This window comes from Schistocerca cancellata, chromosome 1 (assembly GCF_023864275.1).
Source record: "Schistocerca cancellata isolate TAMUIC-IGC-003103 chromosome 1, iqSchCanc2.1, whole genome shotgun sequence".
In the NCBI taxonomy this organism is placed as follows: Eukaryota; Metazoa; Arthropoda; class Insecta; order Orthoptera; family Acrididae; genus Schistocerca; species Schistocerca cancellata.
In genome coordinates, this window is record NC_064626.1 from 803244292 (window position 1) to 803262972 (window position 18681).

The 18681-nt window shown below is 42.7% G+C and overlaps 1 protein-coding gene across 2 annotated transcripts in view; it reads right to left on the reverse strand.

The window, feature by feature from the left end:
• Positions 1 to 18681, reverse strand: part of LOC126187960 (5-phosphohydroxy-L-lysine phospho-lyase-like) — a 320690-nt gene that overhangs the window by 126636 nt on the left and 175373 nt on the right. For both annotated transcript variants that reach the window (XM_049929343.1, XM_049929351.1), the window contains exon 2: positions 8291 to 8409. In XM_049929343.1, coding sequence (XP_049785300.1) covers positions 8291 to 8409 — 119 coding nt within the window. The remainder of the gene's footprint in view (positions 1 to 8290; positions 8410 to 18681) is intronic.

The following is an 18681-nucleotide window of genomic DNA, read 5'->3' on the forward strand; positions in this document are numbered from 1 at the left end:
TATGTAGACGACTATATTATGATGTACAGCGGACTAAAGCAGGAACAAAGAGTAGAAAATGGGAAGATAAAATATTGGAGTATCAATATGTAAATGAACGCGTTGTTCCAGTAGGAATTAATGGCCGAAGAGGAATCCTAAGAGTAATAGCGACTTATGCTCCAGAAAAAGGAAAAACTGACGCGTCCTGGAACGTTTTATTAGCAATGTAGAGAATGATTTGAATGACAGACAAACTATCGCTTATAAAGTGATGAAAACACTCAACAGACAAGAAAATGATCGTATACGTGTTTAATAATGCACGAGAGAATAAATGGATCGCTCTAAATGCTGATTTGTATGAGGCACATTTCAGTACGTTAGTAAGCTCTGACGAAGAGAATTGATTATGTCTAGTTAAAAAAAAAAAAAAAAAAAAAAAAAAAAAACGGATTTTACTTATGGAAGATTTTAATGCTAGAACTGGAAATATACCAATTGCAAAAATAGTAGGCACATTTGGAGAAAACGTATGTAATGGAAACGGAAAAATACTCAGAGATTTTGCTACATTTAATAATTTAAAAATTACCAACAGCTTCTTTAGCAAGAAAGACACACACAAATTTACCTCGACAGCAAGACGATATAGACCTATTATAGATTATGTAATAATAAATGAGGGATTTCCTGGACAGGTTAGAGATACCAGAGTTTATCGAGGAGTGGATATTGGCATTAATAAGACATATCCAAGCAAAACGGAGAAAACCGAAGAAAACGGTTCAGGATCAAAAGGAAGATCAAATTCTTAAAGTTCACTTCTTAGAAGATTGCACCATGGGAGATCTCTATCAAAAGCGGATGACAAAAACATTAGCAAATTTAGAAACAGTAGAAGACTTCGAAGAAGAATAGAAAAAGTAAGAAACAGCCATACCGAACATAAATAATGAGGTTCTGGAGAAGAAAAGGAAATACAGGGAACTTAGAGGAGTAAGGACTTTGACGTCAGAGATGGAAAAAGCAGTTAAAGAAAAATAAGAAGCTTTCAAGGCCTACATAAATAATCTCGCTAATGTAAAGGATAAGGAATATAAAGAGAAGAGAAATAACGCGAAATACGTAACCTGGAAAGAGCACGCAGAATCATGGGAACGTTTTATTAGCAATGTAGAGCATGATTTACATGACAGACGAACTATCGCTTATAAAGTGATAAACACACTCAACAGACAAGAAAATGATCGTATACGTGTTCAATAATGCATGAGACAATAAATGGATCGCTCATTATAAAAATTGTGGTATTATGATACTTTAACTCAGACATTACCTGAGCTAAATGACACAAAGGCCTGGACGGTATTGAAAAGAAAGAATTGACGGAAGCTCTAAAAGTTTTTTAAAAAATAGAAAAAACCATTGGTTTAGACGGTATTAATATGGAACTGTGGAGATATGTAGGGTTATTCCTGCAGCTTCAGACTTCTCCATATATTTAATCAATGCTGGATAAATAAGAAGGCAGAAAGTACTATCCATCTTTAAAAAGGCGATAAAAATAAACATAATAACTATCGAGGTATAAGCCTCGTGGATTCAGCCTATGAATTGTATGCCAAAATGCTGAATGCAGGACTTAAAAATATCACGGGACAGTTAATATTTGAAGAACAGTCAGTTTATAGAAATGGCTGATCAACTATTGTCAATGGTTTTGCAACAAGTTATAGAAAAGAGACGAGAGTTCAATAGGGAAGTCCATCTCGCTTTTGTGGATTTTGAGAAAGCTTTCGATAATGTGAATAGAGTAATACTATGGAATATCATGGCTCAACGAGGTTATCCATCTCCCCTCACAAATAAAAAAAATAAATAAATAAAAGAGTCTATACATAGACGGCGAAAAAGTTATCAGCAAATGGAAGAGGTTGAACATACATGGAGTTCTTTCAGATCGTGACACTAGACTATATGTAATTTTATATGCAGATGACCCAACTCTGATTACGGAGAATGAAGATGGACTCTATAACTTGAAGCAGATAGTCTCAGATTACAACCTAACTTTGTAAACAAAACGTAAGTGATGTCATTTCAGGGCAGACAACCACTAAGAATAATAAAATCTTAGAGCAAGTAAAACATTTTAAATATCTAGGACGCGACATCAATTACGAATATGACTTGGACTAAAATTTAAATATATTTGCTTTCATACATGGAACCATTGTATAAAGTTTGCAAAATAAAGCCAGGAAAGAAATCCTAAAACAATAGCAGTAGCAACCCTTACTTATGGAAGTGAAGCATAGACGACAACAACAACACACCAAGAAATTAGAATAAAGGCTCGAAAATGAGATTTCTAAAAACAGTGGAAGGATGCGCAAGGGAAAATCGAAAAAGACATAAAGATATGAGGAAAGATTGAGGAATAGATAAGTTAAATGAGAAAGTAAAGAAAAATAGGAGAAAATGGAAGGAACGTGTAGATGGAAAAAAAGTAGGAAGACCATGCAAGAGATCGGCACCGTTGGAGGCAACTTGCCTAATACTTGAACTGAAGAAGAAGAGGAAGAAGTTTTATTACACAGGGACGTATACTGCTTGAGAGCTTCTTTAATGTGTGATGTAACAAAATTTTTCACTGTCAAAATTAATTAATGTTGGTGGGCTATTTGCAAAATTTCAAATTATAACGAAAGTTTATTACACAGTTTTCAAGAACGTTAATTACATGTTATTATTATTATACGATAAACATGTTTTATATATAATCGTTTCGAGGATATTTCCACTAAATCTAAAATGCCAAATTACCTCTCGGGATGTGTTTTATCCCTCAAAAGTGAAACTGGGGAAAAAAATACGTATGCACTATTTTGCCCCCTCAACACACGCGGGGAGTTTCGTCAAGATTGTTTATTGATACTTGGGAATGTTCCCTTGTTAGATACAATTTCTAGTTGGTGTGATGAATGCGAATTTGCTCTAATTGTAGAAAAATGTAAGTTAATGCGGATGAGTGGAAAAAACAATCCTGTAACATTCGAATACAGTACCAGTAGGGTGCTTCTTGACGCAGTCACATCGATTGATCGATTAAAGATCGCGACGTATCGTTGCAAAGCGACATGAAATGGAATGAGCACGTCAGGATGGTACTAGGGAAGGGGAATGCTAGACTTCGTTTTAGTGGGAGAATTTTCGTAAATTGTAGCTCATCCTTAAAGAAGACGGCATATAGAATGCTAGTGTGATCCATTCTGGAGTACTGTCCGAGTATTTGAGATCCTCAAGAGGTCGGATTAAAGGAAGAAATCGAAGCAATTCAGAGGCGTGCTTCTAGATTTGTTACCAGTAGGTTCGTGTTGGGTTGTTTTGGGGAAGGACACCAGACAGCGAGGTCATGGGTCTCATCGGATTAGGGAAGGAAGTCGGCCGTGCCCTTTCAAAGGAACCATCCCGGCATGTGACTAGAGCGATTTAGGGAAATCACGGAAAACCTAAATCAGGATGGCCGGGCGCGAGATTGAACCGTCGTCCTCCCGAATGCGAGTCCAGTGTCTAACCACTGCGCCACCTCGCTCGGTCCAGTAGGTTCGCTCAGCACGCAAGTATTACGGAGGTGGTTTGTGAATTAAAATGGTAATCTCGGGTGGAAGCACAACGCTCTTTTTGCAAGACACTATTGCCAAAATTTAGAGACATTTGGGGCCTACTGCAGAACGATTGTACGGCCGCCAAAGTATATTTCGCGTAAAGACCGTGAAGATTAGATGTGTGAAATTGGGGCTCGCAAAGAAACTTTTAGACATTCATTTTTTCCTCGCTCTATTTGCAAGTGAAGCAGGGAAGGAAATGACTAGCAGTGGTACGTGGCACCCTCCGCCATGCACCGTACGATGACTTGCGGAATAGGTACGTAGATGTAGATGTAGGAATGGAACTGGCCTTGCCATTCACAATAGCAACCCGCACAGGCCCCTGGATGACGAAATGATAAGTTACAAGCGCTTTTCTTGAAATCTCTGCTGTTACTGACGCTCATGCATTTACTAAATGGAACAATCATGAAACGTATTGCTTGTCTTTGGATCTACTTTATTTCTTCTATTTATCCTTTCTGACAAGCGCACTACACTGACTAGCAACGCTCAACAATCGAGCGAACAAGGTTATATAAGCTGCCGGTATCTCCTTTGTAGTTAATTAAAGCAAATATCAGTACGGTATCTGCCTCCCCTACAACTAGTTTTTGTGACTGTTTTAGTTCAGTTCGCTTGGGGCACATACTGTCATATACAGGGGTTGGCTAAATTTTGGATGCACCGCAATGAATGCGTGCTTGAACATGAAATATACAGATGCTAAGCAAAACTGCATGTTGCGCTGTTGTATCTGTCTATGAACATGATCTGCGCAACGCAAGGGCACCCATACGCTAGTTGTTTGATGAGGGAGGGGGAGGGAGGTATACCTGGGGGTATGGAGTATATTTAATATTTCGGAAGACTATTGGGAATTTTAAGTAGCCATAAAAAAGTTCCAATTCCGACCCTGTTAAATAGCCACTTATTACGGACTTTTAAATCCTTTTCTTGAAAGAAAAACACCTGACAATGCTAGATTTTCTTTTCTCCGAGAGCTATGGAGCTACGATGTGGGGGGGGGGGGAGGGGGGGGGGGAAGCGGTCCTCTTGCCCGCGGGTGTGGGCGCCCTTAGCACAATGTCCTCAGTATGTTGCGACTGTCAGTCATGGTCAGAACAGTGTTCTGTGCAGTTGTGTGTTACACAAGAGCTAAGTGAATTCGAAGGTGGCCAAATTGCTGGTGCTCTCGCAGTGGGTGCATCCGTAACCGAGAGAGCCAAAGTGCTTGGCGTTTCAAGAGATACCGTAACAAAGATTTATATCGGATACAGGGAAAGGGAAAAAATAGTATGTGTTGAGTGATAGTGACAACAGTCATTGAAGAGGACTACGACGAAAAATAAGACGACGACAATTGCAGAAGGCACTTCAAAAATGAATGTCGCACTCGTAAACCCTGTCAGCGCCAAAATAAAACGAAGGAAGCTCCGGAAGCATGGAATTGTGGGGCGAACTGGAATTCTAAAACCACTAATCTACATCCATACTCCGCAAGCCACCTGACGGTGTGTGGCAGAGGGTATTGTTCGTGGAAAGAAAGATTGTCGGTATGCCTCTGTGTGGGCTCTAATCTCTCTGATTTTATCCTCATGGTCTCTTCGCGAGATATACGTAGAAGGGAGCAATATACTGCTTGACTCCTCGGTGGAGGTATGTTCTCGAAACTTCAACAAAAGCCCGTACCGAGCTACTGAGCGTCTCTCCTGCAAAGTCTTCCACTGGAGTTTATCTATCATCTCCGTAACGCTTTCGCGATTACTAAATGATCATCTAACGAAGCGCGCTGCTCTCCGTTGGATCTTCTCTATCTCTTCTATCAACCCTATCTGGCACGGATCCCACAGCGGTGAGCAATATTCAAGCAGTGGGCGAACAAGTGTACTGTAACCTACTTCCTTTGTTTTTGGATTGCATTTCCTTACGATTCTTCTAATGAATCTCAGTCTGGCATCTGCTTTACCGACGATCAACTTTATATGATCATTCCATTTTAAATCAGATAATGCTCCCAGATAATTTATGGAATTAACTGCTTCCAGTTGCTGACCTGCTATATTGTAGCTAAATGATAAATGATCTTTCTTTCTACGTATTCGCAGTACATTACACTTGTCTACATTGAGATTCAACTGCCATTCCCTGCACCATGCGTCAATTCGTTGCAGATCCTCCTGCATTTCAGTACAATTTTCCATTGTTACAACCTCTGAATATACTACAGCCCGCAAAAAGCCTCATTGAACTTCTGATGTTAGCCACAAGGTCATTTATACATATTGTGAATAGCAACTGTCCTACGACATTCCCCTGCGGCACACCTGAAATCACTCTTACTTCGAAAGACATCTCTCCATTGAGAATGACATGCTGAATTCTGTTGTCTAGGAACTCTTCAATCCAATCACACAATTGGTCTGATAGTCCATATGTTCTTACTTTGTTCATTACACGACTGTGGGGAACTGTATCATTGATGCAAAACCAGTAACAAGAAAACTTGATGCCGAAGCCATAAAACCTAGACTATGGGGTAATATCAGAAACTCATTTGGCCGGATGAGTCTTGTCTCGCACTATTTCCAGCTTTTGGCCGAGTTTACGTCCCAAGAGTGAATCTTGGCAAGGGTTCGGTGACGGTTTGGGCAGCCATATCGTGGCATTCCATCGGCCCCATGGATACTCTGCAAGGTCACATTACTGCCAAGTATTATGCAACCATTTTGGCTGATCTGGTTCATCCCATGGTACATTGTTCGTTCCTCAACGGTGCTGTTGTGTTCTTAGACGTAAGGACCTCTGTTCACACAGCTCGCAACGTCCCGGACAGGTTCTGAGAGCACGAGGATAACTGCCGCATCTTCACTGGCCACTAGAGTCACCAGATCTCAATGTTATTGAGCCTTCGTGGTCTATTTTGTAGGAAGAATGGTGTAATATTCGCTCGAAAATCATAGAGGAACTGTGTTTATCCATTCCGCGACGACTGGAAGCTGTTCCGATTGCTAACAGTTCTCGTAACAGTATTAGGCATGGTAATGTGTTGTGTTTTCGGTGTTACCATATTTTTGTCCAACGGATTTCCATTTCTCTTAGCATGCAAATTATGTTTGTAATATATTAGTTGGAAGGATCAATAGTGTCGCCCTTGAACTAGGTGATTCATTTCACAAAGAAGTAAGGCATCACATATTCTTTGGTGTCATTGTCAATCAACACTTGACATGGTGGGACTGTCCGCCCGTGGTAGCTGAGTGGTCAGCACGATGGAATGTCATACCTAACGGCCTGGGTTCGATTCCCGGCTGGGTCGGAGAGTTTATTCGCTCAGGGACTGGGTGTTGTGTTGTCCTTATCATCATCATTTCATCCCCAACGACACGCAAGTCGCCGAAGTGGCGTCAACTCGAAAGACTTGCACCAGGCGAACGTTCTACCCGACGGGAGGCCCTAGCCAGACGGCATTTACATTCCAAGAGGGGACTACACGAGCAAAATATGCTCAAAAGTAAGCACTAGCGTATTTGTAATAAGTAAGATATCAAGGAAAGTAAACACAGTCACGATATTAATACTGTACTATATCCTGTTCTGTCCCCACCTATCATATGGCTTTACAGAATGGGAAAATGCAGCACATTTGTATATTCATAGGGCAGCATAGTCATTGTACTAGCTAGACTACTGGTAGCAACATGGAACTCACGAGTACTTCCTTCAGCTGATTTTATGCGATTTTGTAAAAAGCCACCCTCCACAATGCTCGTCGGTCAGTGTCCGACATTGCATGACGTCTGCCCGGTCTAGGTTCAGCTGTGGTTGTTCCTTCGCGTTTCCACTTCACAGTTACATCACCAGCAGTCTACTTGGGCATCTTTAGAAAGGTCGAAATGTCGCTGAGGGATTTGTTATTCAGCTGACATGCAATGTCTTCCAGGAGTGCTAGTTCTGCAAGGTATGCAGGAGAGCTTCTGTGAAGTTTGGAAGGTAGGAGATTAGGTACTGGCAGAATTGAAGTTGTGAGGACGGGTCGTGAGTCGTGCTTGGGTAGCTCAGATGGTTACCGGCAATGGTGACCGAGCGGTTCTAGGCGCTTCAGTCCGGAACCGCGCGACTGCTACGGTCGCAGGTTCGAATCCTGCCTCGGGCCTGGATGTGTGCCACGTCCTTATGTTAGTTAGGTTTAAGTAGTTCTAAGTTATAGGGAAAAAATAAGATGGTAGAGCATTTGTCCGCAAAAGGCAGAGGTCCCGAGTTCGAGTCTCTGTCCGGCACACAGTTTTAATTTGCCAGGAAGTTTCATATCAACGCACACTCCGCTGCAGAGTGAAAGTCTCGTTCTGTATCCAATGTGTAGTCCACGTTCGAAGTCACTGAGCCCTCCTGGTCGACTCTTTCTGCTGTGACTGCAGCGCTGCTGAGAACACAATATTCCCCGCCTCCTTTTACATTGGCGGGTGTGCCTCTTGCGATATCTAGTGGTCAGTGCTGCATTACATGGGGGTGGGCAGATACCTTTGAGAAGATAGTGAATATAATGGAGCAGTGTGCACTATAGCCGTACACTCACTTTGGGAGCAGAAACGGCACTGGCGGTATCGTCGGCCTTGGCTCTTATGCAGCCAACAGCAGCAGGGCTGCGGAACACTCACCGTTGTTGACTCTGGAGGAACAGTCGATGTAGCGGAAGCCGTCATCGTCGTACAGGTAGGGCCCACTGGAGCGGACCACCTTGAGCGGACTGCGCCCGAAGTGCAACTGGCAGGTGCCCCTGGAACAAATGTCAGGCCGCACTCAGTTCACCTCTGCTTAAGTCGTTAATTTTCACCACCGAAAGATTTTTTGGTGTGCAGACTACAAAACACATCAGTTTCACATCAGGACGTTTGTTTATTGTAGGAATTAGCGAAGTTTTGCCATTGCGAACTAACAAAGACCCAAAAAAAATTTTGCAACAATAGATGACGGAAAGAGCCAAGGATAAAAATGAAAATGGCCAAACAAGGAACCTGTGCCACCCTCTCAAATATGAAAACTCCTCAAATAAACGATAGTATCTAATAAGAATGAAATCCTAGCGACAAGCTATCTTTCATTTCAGAAAAACAGAGATTGTGCCTTACTCATGCTTGGCGCTCGGCCGTGAGACGTGCTCGGTTAACCCAGTAGATAAGAAGATGAACGAGAAAACCAGGTATCAGGATTCTAGTCGGGGTCCGGCAGACAGTTTTAAGCTGTCAGTAAGTGTCTGAATACCTCCCATTCCTGACGTCTTTTGCTAATGACAGATTTCCTGTTTAGCGGAAACGTCTTCCGAAATTTCGGTAGTTCAACATTTTCGTCTGATTCGTGGCAGTTTATTTGCATTATGCACACACTGAGGCCAAAAAATAAGGATGAAAGTGACTATCACCTAATGTGCCACTGCCAGACTGTATGTTGGAAGAACTACTACAGTGTGGTACAGGAGGTAACTGAAAGAAATATCAATGACACGAATAGAAATGACACTTTTATTCAAAGACAACAATTACACTGGAGTCACCGTGGTTCATAATGGTTCCCTGGACATTATAAAGGGCGGAACATGGTTCTTAATATGGTGTTTGATCACCGTGGGCGGCGATTCCTGCTCTGCGACGTGTTCCCATGCTGGCGACAAGGTCGGAGAAGAGTTCTGTCCGTAGAGCGTTTCAGTCCTCCAACAGTGCAGCTGGATGGTCGTTGGTGCATGTGGACACGCTTCGCTTCCCCTACGCATTTCACACACATATTCGATGGGATTTAAGTCGGAGGAACAAACAAGCCAGTCCATTGGGACTCTGATTTCAAGAGCTCCTACCGAGCTAGGCGGTGCAGTGGTTAGCACACTGGACTCGCATTCGGGAGGACGACGGTTCAATCCCGCGTCCAGCCAATCTGATTTTTGTTTAATGTGTTTTTCCTAAATCGCTGCAAGCAAATTTCCGGATGGTGCCATTGTAAGGACACGCCCGATTTCCTTGCCCGTCCTTCTCTAATCCGAGCTTATGCTCTGTCTCTAACGGTTCCATTATCGACGGGACGTTAAACACTAATCTCCTCCTGCTCCTCCTCCTCCCCCTCCTCCTCCCCCTTCTCCTCCTCCTCCAAGAGCTCCTCCACGCTCGCAGTTCGATGCGGTAACGCGTTGTCATGCATAAAAATGAAATCAGGGCCGAATGCACTCGTGAAAAGACGCACATGTGGAAGGAGTACACTATCAGAAAAACGTTGACCGGCGAGTGTTCCGTGTTCAAAGATTCTGAGGTCAGTATGTCTCCCAACACCACATCACCTGGACCGCCAAAACCATCATGTTCGACAATGTCCCTGGGTGTTTTACGGGTTACCACCTCGCCATACTAGGGTACCTTCAGAAACATTACTCAGACTGAAACTGCTCTCATCCGAGAAGACCACGCGACCACATTCCTCCTTGGTCCAATTCCTACGCTCTCGACGCCATTGCAGATGGTGCTCAGAACTGCGTGCGTCAGCGGAACACACCGTATTGGACGTCGGACAAGGACACCACCCCCATGCAGTCCACTGTGCAGCGTGAGACTGCGTGCATTGGAGTTCTGTTAAATGTGGTTGCAATTACATTAGCTGTTTGCCGTGGATCCCTTCATGCCAGATGCACAACGTAGCGGTCATCTGATGCTGTGGTTGAACGTGGTCGAACGTGGTCGACCCTCGTTCGGCAGCAGTACTTGTGGTTCCGAACGTTCCCCATGCCTGTGAAACAACGTTGTGACCAATATGAAACTTCTACATCTACATCTACATCCATGCTCCGCAAGCCACTTGACGGTGTGTGGCGGAGGGTACCTTGAGTACCTCTATCGGTTCTCCCTTCTATTCCAGTCTCGTATTGTTCGTGGAAAGAAGGATTGTCGGTACGCCTCTGTATGGGCTCTAATCTCTCTGATTTTATCCTCATGGTCGCTTCGAGAGATATACGTAGCTTGACTCCTCGGTGAAGGTATGTTCTCGAAACTTTAACAAAAGCCCGTACCGAGCTACTGAGCGTCTCTCCTGCAGAGTCTTCCACTGGAGTTTATCTATCATCTCCGTAACGCTTTCGCGATTACTAAATGATCATCTAACGAAGCGCGCTGCTCTCCGTTGGATCTTCTCTTCTGTGCTACACTCGTCACATTTCGTCCTTCGTCCAGTTTCCTGATAATTCTTCCTTTTGTGAAATCATTCATATACTGTCTCCGGGTCACGTCGTAACGAAGAACCCCACCACAGAGCACCGTAACTGCTCGCTGCTTGACACACACACACACACACACACACACACCTTTCCCTCTCCTACAACTGTCTCGCTTTGCGGCGCCAACGCGCTATAGCCACACTGACCTCACGCCACGTTATCTCCAACTTTCTCTGCACGACTGGGAAACATCTGGCAACACGCTCCCGCACTTTCATTTATTTCCACTTAGTAGTTAATGTAGTACATAACCGTCAAATTCGGTAGTTTGCTGCAGTTAATAAGCGGTCTAGTGCTCGTTCCGTAATTCAGTTTTGATGCTGCTCAGATGGTTCAAATGGCTCTGAGCACTAAGGGACTTAACATCTGAGGTCATCAGTCCCCTAGAACTTAGAACTACTTAAACTAACTAACCTAAGGACATCACACGCATCCATCTCCGAGGCAGGATTCGAACCTGCGACCGTAGCAGTCGCGAGGTTCCGGACTAAAGCTCCTAGAAGCGCTCGACCACCGCGGCCGGCCTTGCATGCTGCGTGGCAGAGGTTAAATAGGAAGAATTCAGTGTACTCTCAGTTACAGTGTTCCGTTGTAAAAAAATTACGCAGTGTAGATAGATGCGTAAGTGGAAAGCGACAACAAATTCTCTTTCATTTCTGACGCACATGCCGTCAATTCTGCAAATCTGCTGATGAAAACAGAGCCTGCGTACAGAGATAATTGCAAAACAGAATGTAGGTACATTTGAGTCTTCAGTCACTTATTAGAAAAAATAGGCTCTAAAAAAATTAAGAATGTGAACGTACATTTGTAGGTGAAGTACAAGATCGTTTTGTGTAGCACTTGTTCTATATTCAGACCAGCACTCGTTGCAAAGAGAAGACCTTATGAAATAAAGCTTAACAAGACGATTCATAATGCGAAATAAGTGCGGCTATTGGAGTTCAAGAAGTGTGGACAATATCTTCAGTTAAGCCTGACATCAAGAACTTCGCGTGGCCAGCCTACTACACAGAACAGATGTTATATAAGTACGCTTTCGAAGGCTATATAACACGTGCCGTGAGACGGATACCAGAGACGTTATCCAAGCGCCACTGATTGTCTACATATCATGTCCCGTTGTGATGCAGGATACTAGTGAAGGAACACTACAGCAGTGCAGCAATGTAGCTGCGCAGTCTTTTGAAATAATAATCCAGTCCTTCGTACAGCTCTGGGAAATCGATATAACCCTTATTGGGCATAGTCAAAGGAAGATAGTGTCAGCACTTCTTCCGAATACAGTGCCGCGAGAGTTCTTCCTTGATCAGTTTATTTTCTTGGGTTTGCAACATAGAGTAGAAATATCTCTGGAGTGAGCATTGCGTCCTGCGCATGTTGTCAACATTAAATTGGAATTGTCACGTGATCTAGGGACGACGTCGATTGTTTAACGCCAATTCGCGTCCGCCATCAGGTGACGTCACGTCTCGTCACATAACATTGAAACATTCTACAATACCTTTCGAATGGAGGCATTCGCACAGGTCGTCAACGGAACGTCACGTCATTTCACGGTACGTCAAGATTTCTCGGGAAGAAAATTTTGACGGTACCAGTCTGTTAACATCTTAAGTTAACCTGTTTTCGCCGCGCTCATTCTCCTTATAATAGTGAATTTTGTACTGTTGTATCTTCATAATCTTTCTTTTATAATAGCGCTTTGTTTTAGTGACAAATTGGAGATGTTCCATGACGACTGGGATATTTTTTCCACTTTATTACACAACCGAGGACGTATATCTGAAAGCGAAAAGTTATTTCGGATTTACGATAACACAACAGCGCTGACGTCCACAATGTATATGTATAAGAACATAAGTAGACGAAGCAAATTCCACCATCTGACATTTTAAGCAAAAAAGTCAGCTTTAATGAAGGAGTAAAATACAGTTGTCTATGACGTTATTAATTACGTAAGAAAAAACATAATGGATAAGTTTAACAGGCTTCATTAATTCGTTTGAAGCTTTCTTTGATGTGTATGAATGTACTTATTTTCCCTAGCAAATAATTGTCGATGTTTTGAAACGTTGTCTCACTTCTCAGTAATTTACCAAACATAACTGATCAAGAACATAGGTTATAAAGTTTGCTTCGGCTGTTGACAAACTTTGTCGTTGTTAGCTCCTCAGTTCTGATACTATACTGTAACATTTAATGCATATTTGGGATGGTGACTCAAAACCCCAATTTCGCCGTTCGGTACTGTGTTAAGCGACTTGACGAGATGTGACATGAAAGACGTAAATACATGCTGGCGTGAAGCTTCTGTGACGTCATGCTCGTTCATTTTGCTCTTCAAAGCAAAGAGCCCAATTTATTTCAAATATCAGACGTAAACTGCTATGGTGCCTGCAAAACGTCTATACTAAATCCACAGCACGTACGAAGGAAATCTTTTACTAGCGATATGACAACATTCAAAATTTATAGGGCAAATGTCGGACAAATCTACGGCGTCCCGAGATCACGTGACCATTGTGGCAACTTATGTTGACAACACAAAATCAATTCTGCGCTTCTGAATGCTCACTCCAGAGATATCTCTACTCTATGGTTTGCAAGCTTTTCTTTAGAAAAAAAAATATCTCTGACTGAATTAATATCATTTGAAGGACTTTCTTGCACTGTTTTACCAAACACATTTTTATAAGTAACTACATGACAAACCCGGCATTACCCTAGTATTCATTTTGTCAATTTTCTATTATAGGCTAGAAAAAAAATGAAGTGTGTTTGTAGTGTAATATTGGAAAAATTTCATTTACATGTATACGGGAAAACACTTTTGAAGTTATGAAACAATCGTACAAAGAAATATCAAGGATGTACAAATGTATAAATACAGTATCCAAATTAAGAAACAATATGCACAATACAAATTCTCTATAATGTTTCGTTAGCTCACAACTTGATTATAAACAATACTTCCAGTTACATGTCGAGGCAACTGGGCGCAACTGCTTCGAGTATCTACAACGCGATTTTCTAAAAGTGTCTACGGCAACGCCTCTTCATAGCACTACAGACAGCAATTTTTTTCGCCGAATCCGTTTGCGCTTCGCAGCTGAAAGTTATTAAAGGCGCTGCCAGGTTCTATGGATTTCCTTAAATTGACTCGACTGTAGCAATGCCTTAAGCGGCAAAGAATAAAGGTATTAAAACTTAATGCATGACGCTGCATTTTTCCACGCATCTCAGTGTTTCTGGCGTCATGTGTCTTGAAGTATTTGCCATACAAAGATATATATGTGCACGTACATTCAGCAGCATTTGTTGACACCGTCTGCTAAATGTGTTGCGAATGGAGTTAGTAGCAAAGAAGTAATCACGTGTCATGCACAATGCTGCAATTTTTCACGCATGTCGATGTTTATGACGTCGTATCTACTGAGCTATGTGTGGTACCATGATATAATTTTATAGGTGTGTTTAGAGACATATGTAAATACTGTCTGCGAAATTTATTGGGAATAGCGTCAGTAGCACTGGATAATAAATTTAAAAGTCATACATGATGCGACAGTATTTCAAGCATCTCATTGTTTGTGAACTATGACATATAGGTGGTTCTTACCCCCCCCCCCCCCCCCCCCCACTCACACACAGCGATTGTTTGCTGACAGTAAGGAGTATGTGTACCAAGACGGTTGAAAACGGTCCAGTGGTTTAGGAGGAGAGGTGGAATACAGACGTATACATACGTATTCCAAATCATTTGAATTGAATCAACTTTGTAAATCAACTAAACAAATGCTGTTTTTAACTTTGTTTCACAATTAATTATTAATGTTATTGCACAACCTAGGTTTCGGGTTATAAACCCATCTTCAAGTACATCATTGATTCCCAAATATGATAATACGCTAACATCAACGTCCATTATTTTAATCAAATTACATCCATTATTACACATTCACCAATTATACTATAATGATCGGACTGAAGTTATGCATCAGCTAAGATATTTTTAACTACGATGGACTGGGGCCCAAAGTTTTGCTTCTATCCTGGGGTTGTGATCTCATCTGAAAGAGGTGAATAATTGAATTAGGTTTGCTCGTTTAATAATAGGTGTGGGGATATACACATCTGTTTTTTTAATTTCTAAAATTTCTAATTGGTCGAGTTTGGCCCCTCTTTGCTCTGTGTGTAGAACTTGTACATCTATTGCGCATTTGTGATTATAGTTCAGGCAATGTTCTGCAAAAGCTGAATCAGACTTCCTCAATCTCCAGCTTCTGTGGTATTCCCCGTCTGTCCAATGTAGCAAGACTGACGCTCCCGGTAGGTGATTTTATAAACCCCACCTTTTGTAATAGCTGGCTGTTTTTCTTTTGCATTGAACAAGAAACCATCTATTGTCTGAGGGACATAGAAAAACACAGGGAAACCCTTTGCCTTCAAGGTGTAACTTATTCTATTTGATGTTTTCCCTATAAAAGATAATCTGCACCGTTTCTTTTCCTGTTTGTCTGTGTTTTTCATTGGGGACAGTAGGGACCTGGTTTGCTTCTTCATCATTTTACCTAAAATTTTATCAGTGGTGCTGGGGTCTAATTTATGGCTATTGTTTTTATTGAGTTAAGTTCGTGGTCAAAGTTTTCTTGGAACATAGGGATAGAAAGCAGACGGTGTATCATGTGATGGAATGATGCAAGTTTGCGGGTTGTAGGATGTTGGGAGGAAGCCGGGATGAAAGTGTCAGTGAAGGAATCTTTTCGGTAAATTTTAAATTTATGGTTACTCTCTTCTATCTTTAAGCTAATGTCCAGGAAATTTATGTTGGGCCCCCCAAACTCCACGCTGACCTTTATGTTAGTGTGCCATTGGTTCATATTATTTCTTATCTGATGCATAACTTAAGTCCGGTCATTGTAATATAATTGGTGAAAGTGTAATAATGGATGTAATTTGTTTAAAAAATAATCATTGATGTAAGTGTACATTAAGCTATGGATCGATACCTAAGAAGTTGAGATTATCTTTGCCTCGTCATCACGTTTATCAATGTATTATCATCTTTGGGAATCAGTAATGTACTTGAAAATGGGCTTATAACCCGAAACCTAGGTTGTGTAATAACTTTAATAATAAATTGTGAAACAAGGCTAAAAACAGTGTTTGTTTAGTTGGTATACATACGTACATACATACAGCACATAAATTTTTATAACATGCATTGACAGCGAACAATGATAATACATAGAATGTATTCACAATGCGAATACGAACAACCGCCAGCAGTATAAGGGAATAACGACAACGAAAATTTTTGTGGGACAGGGACTCGAAACCGGATTTCCCGCTTTACGCGAGCGATCGCCTTAACTGCTTTGACTATACGTGTACGACTCACACCCAGACTCGAACTTCCGTATGTCGTCTTCTTAACAATACATGAACTGTATTATCATATTTATCCGACGATACCGGGTAGCAACTTTCAATTAAAATGTCCTCCTCTTTACGGGAATTACGTAAAGTGTGTACGAGCACACGTTGTGACGCAGGAAAGACGAAAAATGGATGTTGAGTCTGGTCGATCTCGTGCACGGATAGCCAAAACGGTTAAGGCGTTCGATCTCGTAAAGCAGGAAGTCCGGGTTTGAGTCCTGGTCCGGCACAAATTTTCATGGTGTCATTCCCTTATACAGCGGAGGCTGTTCGCATTTGCAATTGTGAACACATTTCATGTATTTCATAACGTCTGCAGTCACCACAGTTGCTATTCCTTCGGATATGCATGCGTCTCCGAAGGAACATTGCACTGCAATATCGAATTAAAAAATTATTTTACACATCTCATCAGACACTCGGTATCGGAAAATAGAACTTCTATGAGCATTCGAACAAAGTTCAACATTTGGAGAGAATATTAATTCAGCTGCTACTGCTGTTTGGCTGGGACGTTCGTACCAAATAAGAAGTATCGTATGAATGTACTAACAGATCTCAAAATTGAAATGAGTTCATCACACAAATTATCAGTAAACTTCATAAAAAAAGAACACCTATCGCTTTCGAACGCTGTAGATGGTGTACTAGACGGTCACGTGATCCTCCACTGCTTTCTTTGTACTAGGCGGTCATGTGATCCTCCACTGCTGACTTAGGTTGTAGCAGTAAAGTGGTCATTATATGACAGTCACTTGAATGGACTCAGCGCAGCAACATGGGTCGACGTGCTGACGTGACAGAATTGCAGAAAGAACCTATCGTATTTAGACGTGTTCATGGCCACGCAGTGAATGAGCTTGCTCGATCTGTTGGTGCTCCAAAGCGGATTGTCCAACGTGTGTAGAACGATGTTGTACTACTCGCAGCCATATAATGTGGAGTAAGAATAGTGGTCGTAAACGAACCTAAACGAATGGGCCGGAGACAAGCGTTACACTCTGTCAACGACAAACGGTTTAAAAGTTTAAAGCCCATCAGGAATTGCTGCTGTGAGCGAAAGCAGGGTCATTTCCAACAGTTCCCGAGTGAACATTGTGGAGGGAAGCTCATACAATGGACATTTGGAGTCTGCTACCTCACAAAAGGTCAAAGATCACGGAAGCTGTTGTGTACATAGTTCCGCGTAGTCAGAGCATACACAACTTTCCCACTAGAGCGCGCCCCGCTAAGCACAACAGCGCAGGTGCAGTGCTCGTCCGTCTCCGCACTACGAGATGGCGCTGTCTTAGAGACGGACCGAATTCTGCTTCCACCGATCCGCGTATTAATATGTAACACAGCCAATGAGATTGCTGCTAAAACGTAGAACCTTTTCTCCTCGCGGATCACACTCGCGCAGTGATACCTGAACGCTTGAGGTATTATAATGAGTGTACAGACCTCCAATTAGTCTGTCTGCCTTAGTCTGCATTTGTCTACACCCGTCTGCATTAGTGTGCATTAGTCTGAATTTATCTGCACCTGTCTGTACCAGTCTACACCCTCCTATGTTACCATCCATAATGCCAATTCCCACACCTTCTACCCCACTGCAGGTGTGCCCCAAGGCTCTGTCCTCTCCCGTCTCCTCTACCTCCTGTACACGGCAGATATGCCCCAACCCCCCTCCCCTCTAGTACACCTCTAGCAATATGCTGATGACACTGCATTCCACGCCCTTGCTCCTACCCTCCAACGGTCCAAACGCCTTCTCCAGAATCACCTTGACCTTTTTGCTGCATGGTGTAACAAGTGGCTCCTGAAACTGAATCCTTCCAAGACCCAGGCAATCATCGTAGGTCGTACCACTCGCTCCTTCCGGCTCCTGGATTTCTCCCTTACTGTCTGTGCCCGTCCTGTCCGACTCACCCCCACCCTCACCTACCTTGGCCTCACCATTGACCGTCACCTCACTTGGCTCCCTCATCTCCACTCCATCCAATCCAAAGCCCACAACTGCCTCCAATTCCTCAAACTCCTCTCTGGCCGGACATGGGGGTTGCACCCCTCTACCATCCTCCACACCTATAAATCCTTAATCTGTCCCATCCTCTGTTATGCCAGTCCTGCCTGGATATATTCCCCTCACATATTCTATAAGTCCCTCCAGATCCTTGAGCATCATGCACTCAGCCTCGCCTTCTGTATATGCCTCCCATCCCCCACGCGGATCCTCTATGATCTCATACCTTTCCCCCATCTGCTCCTATTCCTCGAACATATCCGCATCCTCTTCACCTCCCGCTGCCTTGAACCCCCTCACCCCCTGGTAGCTCCTCTCCTCTCCCATCCCCGCCCCCTGCCATGTATTCACTG